The sequence below is a fragment of the Vigna unguiculata genome, chromosome 10 (genome assembly GCF_004118075.2).
Source record: "Vigna unguiculata cultivar IT97K-499-35 chromosome 10, ASM411807v1, whole genome shotgun sequence".
NCBI lineage: Eukaryota > Viridiplantae > Streptophyta > Magnoliopsida > Fabales > Fabaceae > Vigna > Vigna unguiculata.
In genome coordinates this window covers 34,065,540-34,075,571 of record NC_040288.1, presented here as the reverse complement: position 1 = coordinate 34,075,571, position 10,032 = coordinate 34,065,540, and the positions used below count along the sequence as shown (strand labels likewise).

Here is a 10,032-nt window from a genome sequence, read left to right as displayed (position 1 = left end):
CCAAGACGAAAGGCAGAAAACCAACTTATTCTATTTAAAATTTTGATCAGGTACCTTTGTAAAACTCGGTACTTTAAACATTAAGGCAGTCTCTAATCATCAAACTGATTAACAAAGAGGAAGACCTCCCAGAGAAAAGTCAATGAACTTTAAAAAAATTATTTATTATTTCTAAAAAGATAACATATTTTAAAATAATAAAACTTATTTATAAGATTTTCTATTTATAATTGATAATTTAATATTAAAATAATCGAGTCTCATCATTTTACGACCACTAGTAATTCTAAAATGTCAATTTTCTCGCTCCTTACACTTATATTTTTAATAAATAACACATTTTATTTCCAAAATACCATACTAAATAAAATTATAAAAATCAGAAGTCAAACTTTTAAAATAGAAAAATTAAAGAATTTTTATAAACAACAAATTGAAAAGTCTAATTATTATATATTAAAACATATGATGTCATTTTTTTAATTAGAAATAAATGCGTTACTTAGTAATATTAGCAAAAAGGGTCTATATGCGTGCCTACTATATGAATAGTCATTTTCTTAATAATTCAATATACCATGTATACAAATCCGTACACGAAACGACAACTATTACAATTTTTACACGTAATCAATAATTTTAAGAGACTAGTATATGTTCACTATATTTAAATTACATAATTTTCATTTAAGTTTTAGTTAACATAGTATTTAAAATAAAATAGAAGAGATAAGTACCTTTTATTTAATTCACAGAAAAGGATAAATGGCATATATTAGAAATGCAAATAAAATAGATGTTCATTTAAAAAATAAAGGAGTTGTGTTATCACTAGGGATAGCTATGGACTAAGATTAGAATGAATTGATAAAATAGTTCAATTGTTTTATAATGATATTCCAAACAATAAAAAACATAACATTTTAAGTTTACAAGCAACACTTCAAAATCATTTAAAGGATACAAAATAGTTATATGTTGAGAATGTGAATTTGAAATATATATATATATATATATATATATATATATATATATATATATATATAATTTATCTCATTAACTAAAATAGTACAAACAAAGTAACCACCAATTTCATGGTCCATGGGTAAAATAGACTTGAAAACCTTATCAAAGTCTTGAAATAGAGATACTGATACACTTGAAGCTATGCATTTTGCTCATGTAAACACAGCAAATGGTATGAGCATTTGAAGCATCAATTTGTAGGCAAAAAGAATAAACTACATGGAACAAGAAACAAAAAGATCAAAAAGAAAAAGAAAAGAGAGAATACTGAAACCTTTGTATCAAATTAATCTTGGTCTATCCAAATCACAACTCTGAAATTGAGCTACTCTTTTTTTTCTTCAATTTTGACTTTCTTCGCTCATCTCTTGATCCAATCTTCTCACCTTCATCTTTTCCTTCGGATTTCTTGCGCTCTTTACTATGTTTAGATTTTTTCTTTCTTTCACTACCATCTTCAGTGTGCTCTTTGTTTCTGGAAGATTTTTTTCTTTTTAAAGGCAACTCTTCAACTTCCTCACTTGGTATCATCTCTGTCTGAGTTTTTTCCTTGCTAGGAAGCGAAGAATCCACTCCTGAGCATGGATTTGCTTACAAAAAATTAGATATAAAACATTGTATATTTACTAATTCGAAATTTAGAAGCATGATTACCATTTTAAGCTTCTTTCATATGCTACAATAAGGGAGTTTTTAGTCACTGTTTCTAATATTCAACAGCAAATCCATTTCATTCCCTATGACTAAATTATACAGGACTCTCTTATCAAGTAGATAATTTTACAATGTCCCGAGAATACTAATATCTGTATCCCCGTAACCAATGTTTATTTCAGATCCAATTTTTTTGCGGTTTATCAAACTAATGCTAAGGTGTGACACTAGTGAGTGGACTGCTCCAGGAATAAAGAACCAGTGACACTAAACTCCGATGTCTTTCTTCTATGTTCCTTTCAATGAAGATCATCTAACACTATGTTGAAAAAGAAGAGAAATACTAACCTTTAAGGTCAAATTTGGAGTCAAAAAGAACATGCATAATATGTTGCTTCAGGAAAACCTGCAACCAGTAAGAAATTATATAAATGATTATGACTACATGAATAAAGAATTACTTCAAAAAAAGAAACTTACAGATGCCTACAATTATAAGCAGAAAATAAGTACAAACATTTCTAACAGCCATTGAAGATCCTAGTTTAAAGTGTAGACAGGTTTCCATTTCAAAGCCATAAAAAAACTGGGTTTCTTCACAATGTAACATCTTTTTTCCTGGCCCTCACAACCCTTAAAGAAATGAATAGGTGAAAAGAAATACAAAACAGTCCTTATTAGAATATATATGTTTAATCTTAAGACAGGTTAATGGGCTTTAGTTTATAGGCTTCATAACAAGGTCACGTTATATTCCAATAAATAGTTTAGAAATTCAAATGGACACATCAATAAATCTATTTTAGTTTCCAGACCTACACATCCAAATAACATGAACTATATAGCATGGTGCAATGGACAAAGAAATAGAGTATAAAACCTACAGCAGAAAGAAGCTGTCTTGTCTTTGTATCCCAAAGGCGTAAATAGCAGTCCAGTCCTGAAATGAAAGATCATGAAGCTGAATTGATAACAGAACCTTAATATATTTTTCCCAGACCAAGAAACTTTTCATCCAGAGAAAAGGTGATGCAGCAGCTACTAAAAGGTAGATAGTATGTCGTAATATATAAATTTGTTCCGCAAAACTAAAACAACTGTAGAAACAAGTAAACAAATTTTAGGGATCCAAACAGTGCAACAGAGAAGCTTCCCCATAATTAAAAGAAAATGCAATATTATGGAAAAGTACAGAGTAGCGCTCACCACATGAAGCTACAATAGGTAGCTCAGGGTGTCTGACTATGGATTTGATGCTTCCAGAGCATTTTCCAGAAAAACCTCCCAGCATTTTTCCTGCAATATAATTATTTGTTAAAAACAATTAAAATAGCACTCATTAAAAAACAGTCAACAAAAAAGACAACAGCAATAACAAGCATTCCTTCGCTGACTAATTAAGATCAGTTCCATGCAATAAAACATGTCTGTAGATCAAATATTGACCTATAAATCCTTATTAATAATTTAACGTGTAGATTTTCACGGTCTCCTATGGCCTCTAGCAATTAGGCTAACCTCCATCAAATCTACCCTCCATGACAAAGCTTATTATACAGGATTTTACACAGTCACCAAAGCAAGTTTTTGCCACTTTTCTACAATAGGTGATATCCAAGACATCGGAAGCAAAATAATACAAAGTTCGTATCAAACTGAAGCTAAGTTAATGCAGTCGCACCATTTGACAACCAGGAGTCTATATCGTAGTTGCAATGTGAATAGACTACCCACTAGGCCAAATGAAGGAATCACATTTTGAGAGACCACTTCTCTTGGAACATGTAACAGAAACCTAATTAAAGAAGAAACAATCACCAGCACAGAGGTTGCACGAGGCATAAAAATGACATTTCGCAAGCCTAAACTGAATCCCAAAAATATAAGCACTGGTCATGATATAGATACCTCATTATCTTATGCTTAACCTAAACTAAAAGTTCACTGAATTCTGTCCTCAATAAAAGTAAATATAAGCATGAAGCAATGTTGCCCTTTGTTTTACGGACTAAAGTGGGAAATGTTAAAGCAATTAATTAACTGCCCAACATTTGGAAATCACAAATTTCATGTTCATATCAATTGCGATAAAAGTGTACAACTCCGCTATTTGAAGTGCTTGGTGCATTTCTTAAGAAATAAGGTCCAACTATTGTTGGCAACACATAACTAATGTACAACATTGTCCAAAAGAAAAAAGTATTTTTGTATAAAGAATAAACAAGACGCTGATAAAGTAAATAGTGCCCAAAATAAATGACAAGTTTCCCATTTTGTGATACCTGTGCGTATATCAAAAGAAGCCATGTCACCAGATCCATTCCCTACATAGACTGAATGGCCATCTATATCCTCGGCCAGTGCTTTGATTGGTGTCTCACGAAAATCAAATGAGAGAACAGGCCTCCTCTGAGCAGATATGTCATAAAGGCGGACCTATTCAAAAGACCAGCATTGCAAATAAAGAGTAATGAGAAAACTTACTGAGGGTGTTCGAGGAAAAAATAACAGAAACTAAGAATTTATCCCTTTCGGAATTGAAAAAAGTTATGAAAAAGAAAAATTTGTAGTTTAATATAGTATCTAGCACAACTTTAAGGATATCAAAGAAGATTATTCCATGCATTATTAGATTATTATACATAGAAAATTAAATTTCTTCATTTATTTTAGAATTTGAGACAAATCCACTAATTAATTTTACCTGATGGCTGTTGGTGCCAGCAACAAATTTTCGATGGTCATCTTTCGTAAGAAATGCAGCAGATGTGAACCAAGTAGGTGTAAATATACCAAGGTTATTCTTAGGTGGCTGCATAGGTTAAAAGAATTTATAAAATTAAGCACTGAAAATACTGTGCACCAGTATAAGATAAACTGGAGAAAGATAAGCTAATAATTAATAAAAAGACGAAAAGTAGGGTTGAAGTAATGACTCACAGGTTTGGAATTCCAGATCTTAGTGAGGTTGTTAATATCCCAAATGTTAATTTCGACACCTTTCCTACAGACAAAGTACTTATTCATTATTTCTCAGCTCAAAAAATGTAGAGATAACAGTTCTGTTTTGGTGGCAATTTGTTTAGATTCTCAAGGATTATGTTAACAGGTACGCATTTTCATGTTATATAATTAATGCTTCTGCAGTAAGGTTGAATATTTCTTTAAGGTTCTCACTTTATGAGCCTTCCATAATAAAAGCTGCTATTGAAGATTCGTTGGCTTCCTCAAACTCGTAAAAATTCAACTTCATACAAATTTAGGTAACTGGATGCTCGCCGTCCTTAATGCCACTTGAAATTAGCATCCACAAACAAATCAAGGTGAAGAGGTCATATATTTCAGGCCCAAGTTTAAACATGGCCCATAGATTGTACTAAGCAAAAGTAAGTAGGAGGGATAGCAGAGGCCACATAAGTCTTTATTTCCGAAAAATACACATTTCAGAAGCACCAAACTCCAAAGGCAGTGATTATTTCATTTTACTATTTGGTTGAGTCAAACGTCATCTATTATGAAGAATTTGCTTAGAATTTATTACATGAAGTAGGTTTGCCCATAAAGCTGCAGATTTATCCTGGGTTTGTGCCAGTGTAGAAGAGGATTTTTTTTTTTTTTTTGAAAAAGAAATTTCTTTGAAAAAATTATTTCAGGAAAATACCTATGACTGATCTTCAAAAAAGAACAATTCGTTATTTGAATACCCTTTCATCTTTTTAGTTTCCAATTTGTTACCATGCCTGGTGACTTGTCTTGTATTTTGTTCATCACTTATATTCACAAAAAGGTTTCATTATCAAAGCCGAATTCAAACTGTTTAATACTCATTTGTATTCAATCCAACTTTTAAGTTTATTTGCCAAACTTACGAAAAATAAACTCACCCTCCAAATAAAGCAAAGTTCTCGTCTCTGTCCACCTTGCAACACAAGATGTTACCACCAGAGCATACATTCCATGTTTTTGGAGAGTCAATACAGGAAGATCTTGTAGATGGATCAGCAAGTTCAATGGACCTTATGCTAGCATTTCCTTTAGTTGTGCATGTAAGTAGAGTACAATACCTAAACAACCACCACATCCAAATAATTTAGGAAGTACACAAACACAAAATCAAGTTGCTGATAGCCCATAGACATGATAACACATACATAAGGGCATAATGCAAGAAATTAATTCATTTCAAACATGTAAGAACGAGTGCATGTACATGGAAACTAAAGATCTACTTATATTTATGGAAATACTAACAGATACAGGTTAATAATATGGACATTAGCACAAAGAAAGTGACAAAATCTGAATTGGATCCCCTACTCCAACCCTGTCAAGTATCAAGGGTCAAGAATTAAGTCTTCCCAAGGAATTCTAATGCCTGAAATCCAAACCCAAAACTAATTGATCAACTAACCAATGCCTTCAGTGTTATGGTAGTTCCCCAATACTTAGTTACACAAATAGTCAGACAATTGTCCATAAAAGAAACGACTCATGTTGCCTAAGAGGAGAAATCTCAGCCATTTGTGAGATACTTGAAGCCTTTAGGAACTGGGAGAAGCAGACCTTCAAAGTTATGCAGGTTAACCGTCGAATTCATAGGACAATTTCTTATTTTCTTCAAATATAAGATACTAAGCTCCTATCACATTCTCTTGTTCTGTTCTTAAAATAAACTGTCAAACAGCAAGTATTTATATACCTGGAATCTAATTCTGAGTTTTGTTTTCCAAATAAATGCAAACCAACAATGTTATTCTCTTCGGTGCGATCATCTAGACCACTCGCATCCGAAATTGTGGTCTGAATGTCTCCATTCACAGGGCTCAAAACTTCAATCTGTAGAATGAATATAAAGAGCCAAGCACTAAATGTTCAATAACTAACATTGAAAAAAAACTTTTTTTCCAGAACAATCAATAGTAGTATAGACATTGAATCAACTTACCTCATTGTTTTTCCTTGCTACAGCTAATAACTGCAATACAAGAAATGATAGGGTGAAAAATGAGAGTTGTATTTTTTGGTTTCATTTCTTTCATATAAAAGGAAATCTCCTACCAAACAGATAGAAGACCACAATACTGTTACATGGTAATTGGGCAGTTAATGCGGGGCACTTGAGTGCAAAAAAAGTAAAGATAAATGTTGTAAAAATGAGAATGCTGAAGCAGGTGAGTTGGCAGTTGACACTCCAAAAACAAAATTAGGAATGAATGAATTTAAATGAAAGTTCAAGCAGCACCTATTAAGGAGAAGATGACAACTCAACTAAACTTATTTGGTGATTGCAAGAAGTATAGTATACTCGAAGAGAAGGGTGGATCAGGTGGAAAATAGATAGATTTACTGGACTAAGGAATGTCTAAAATACTACAAGAAATAACAAAAAAGGACGTTCTAAATGATTTTACTTTACACTTGGTTTTAGTAGAATTGAATGTCATGAAATGATCAATGTAATCAAAACCCGACATAATACTATGGAAGGTAGACTTTAAGCCTAATTCAATCTCATCAAACTTGCTTTTAAGGTGAAATTTGCATTCTTTTACATACGATAATTTGGTCATTTCTCTAATTGACAAGGGATCTCCAACACACTCCCTCATGCCAATAATTGATCATCTCAAAGTGCAAGAATAGATATTGTGGGTAGTCCAATAGTGGCCCAATAGCGGGTGACATGATAGGACCAATAATTTTGCTAGGTTAGGCCTAATACCCTTCTAGAAAATGGAATTTTAAGTTAAACTCAACTTCTCAAAAGCTGGTTTGTAAGGTAGCGATAGCATCCACTTACATATGATAATTTGGTCATAACTCTAGTCAATGTGGAACAACCAACATAATGAATAAGGTTTGAATGATATTGTATTAGGCTAATGTGAAATTCATGCATTGCATGTTAAAAGAGTTCATGAAACACTTGTTACAAAACAAGTAGTTATCATAGGAATTAGTATTTCAGGATTTAGGAAGTGACACCCATTAACATTTTCCTAAGAAATAATCCTCAATTAGAGAGAATGTTGTTCTGCATAACACATGTACTAAATAACACATTCGACCAGTATCAATAACATGATTTACTCCTATCTCACTTACTTTCTCTATTTCACCCTATCTCCCACTTTCTCTCTATTTCACCCTATCTCCCACTTTCTCTCTATTTCACCCCAACTCCCACTATATTCAACAGTTAAGGACTGCATGAATCTTAGTTTACATTTCCCAATTTTCATGTAGATTAGAAGACAAGAAATACAAACAAATAAATACTCAAACAATAAACATGTTCAGAACAGAAAAAAGAAAAAGAAAACATTTTGTCAATACATACAGGTTGAGAGTTGCGATCAATCATTGAAACAGCCATCACACATTTGGAAGATTCAGGTTCACCCCATCTCTCTACAACCTGAGGAATTGCCCGTTGCTTGTCACGGGCCTCCACAACTAAAAACACAAGCCAAACCAAAAAAAGATAAGAAAAAGACAGTGGCACACTTAGAAAATGGCATTTGAAAAAGGCAACACCTTTGATGAGACCAAGTGAGTCAAATGTCAAAGCGCGCAGAGGAGGGCAACCGGAACACTCCAGAGTGGTTGTCCGAGGCATCTTTCACAGTCAAGTAATGTAGAGACGAAAAGGGCAACGTTGAAGGCAGCAGCTTAAGCTTAATTAGATAAAAGCAAGGCGTGACTATCCTACTGAAAAGACAGATTGAGTATCAATTACAATTATGTGAATATCCATTCAACATGAAAGATACAAAGTTTTGAGTTGATACTTTGGAGAGTGCAAAATCCCCCATCAAATGGCTTCTCAAAAGTATCTTCCAAAACCTAGACAAACCATCTATTTACTAAACTAAACATCAAAAACAAAATCATCTATTTACTTAACTAAACATCAAAAACAAAACCAATGTTCAATTAACCTGCTGATAATTAACTTAACCAATAGATGCAGTAGTAGATGTGATAGAAGACACGCAGTTTAGCTAAAGAACAGTTAGGCAAACCATACATGACAAATTATAAGAAATGATTAATATTTCACTATAAGAAAAACCAGTTAGGCATATACATATACAATAGTTACATTGCAATAACAGAGAGAAGTGCCCAACCACAGAGGGAACATATAATAACATAAAAAACATAGAAAATCATATATATACTTACTGTTAAGAAGCAATGATGAGATTTGGAAACAAGAATGATTGATAAGAAGAAACTGAGAGAAATAGTAGAAAGAGAGTAGAAAATGGGCGTAGGGTTTATTTAGGGTTTATTTGGAGTAGAAGGAGGGAGATGACACAGCACCACCCATAAGAGGCGCGAGGACAAAAACTGTTCTATGAGGTTATTTAGACTATTAATCTTTTATGGTTTAGTTTATATATAATTTGTCATTTATCATTTAAAATTTTATTCTATTTTTTAAAATATTTCACAAAATTTGTAATTTTAGTTTCTAAATATTTCCTTTAAAGTTTTAGAATTTAGGTATTAAATTTTGATACTTGAATATTTTCTACGCATATGGTAAATATTTTAAAACGTTAAAGGGATAAAATTGTTAAGAAAAAATAAGAATCCAAAATATAGATTTTGTAAAATATAAAAAATTTGATAATTAAGTATTTACATTTTTTGAATCATATATTCTTATTTATTTGTTAATTATGTTTTCATTTTGTAATTCTTATTCTAATTTAAATATGTACTTTCATCAATATTTTTTTCAATGTATACTACTGAAAACACAAAACACGTTAGTGTTCACTTTCTTATAATAACTAAAAATAATAAATTATTATTATAATTATGAAAGTAAATATAAATAATTTTTTACAATTTTATTATAAATAATTATATTAATTTAAAAAATTATTAAATTTAAAAAGGTTTTAAATAAAAAAATATAATTAAAAAATTCTTTTAAAGGATAAAATTAATAAAATAATTATTTTAATTTCAAAAAATAATGATTGAAAGAGTAAAGTAAAAAAAATGTGTGATATTTTTTAATAATTATAAAAAATAATAATTTTTTAAAATTTTATTATAAATCATTTCATAATTAAAAATAGTTAAATTTAAAAAACCATCAAATTAAAAAAACGGCTAATTTTAAAAAAAAAATTATAATATAATTATTTTAATTTAAAAAGATATTTATTTAAAATACAAAGAAACATTTGTGAACACTAAAAAGAAAACTTTCTTTTTCATTTTAATTTAAAAAAAATTGTCTAAACGGTAAATGTGAAAAATAAATTTCAATAAAAAAATCTCTTTTATATATATTCATATACAAATATATATATATATATATATATATAT

The 10,032-nt window shown here is 30.8% G+C and overlaps 1 protein-coding gene across 3 annotated transcripts; it reads right to left on the bottom strand.

The window, feature by feature from the left end:
* Nucleotides 1-1,061: 1,061 nt before the first annotated feature.
* On the bottom strand, nt 1,062-9,048 carry LOC114167573 (WD repeat-containing protein 74). Of its 3 annotated transcripts, none has more exons than XM_028052672.1 (13): nt 8,869-9,048; nt 8,218-8,391; nt 8,021-8,136; nt 6,626-6,655; nt 6,380-6,516; nt 5,565-5,744; nt 4,621-4,684; nt 4,385-4,492; nt 3,963-4,116; nt 2,887-2,976; nt 2,565-2,620; nt 2,029-2,086; nt 1,062-1,601 (listed from the first exon to the last, which is right to left on the bottom strand). In XM_028052672.1, the coding sequence occupies exons 2-13, from the start codon at nt 8,297-8,299 to the stop codon at nt 1,333-1,335; spliced, it is 1,344 nt and encodes a 447-aa protein (XP_027908473.1). In that variant the 5' UTR covers nt 8,300-8,391; nt 8,869-9,048; the 3' UTR covers nt 1,062-1,332. The 3 variants fall into 3 exon arrangements, with proteins under 3 accessions (XP_027908473.1, XP_027908474.1, XP_027908475.1); XM_028052673.1 differs by having other exon boundaries at nt 8,218-8,388; XM_028052674.1 differs by having other exon boundaries at nt 8,218-8,357.
* Between the last annotated feature and the right edge of the window lie 984 nt (nt 9,049-10,032).

What these genes read in the sequence shown, in the direction of transcription:
- LOC114167573 (XM_028052672.1), bottom strand. Translation starts at nt 8,299, where the DNA reads ATGCCTCGGACAACCACTCTGGAGTGTTCCGGTTGCCCTCCTCTGCGC. An exon ending in TAGCAAGGAAAAACAATGAG is followed by an intron (nt 6,517 to 6,625) that starts GTAAGTTGATTC and finishes TTCATTCTACAG; the next exon opens with ATTGAAGTTTTGAGCCCTGT. An exon ending in AACTCAGAATTAGATTCCAG is followed by an intron (nt 5,745 to 6,379) that starts GTATATAAATAC and finishes GTGGTTGTTTAG; the next exon opens with GTATTGTACTCTACTTACAT.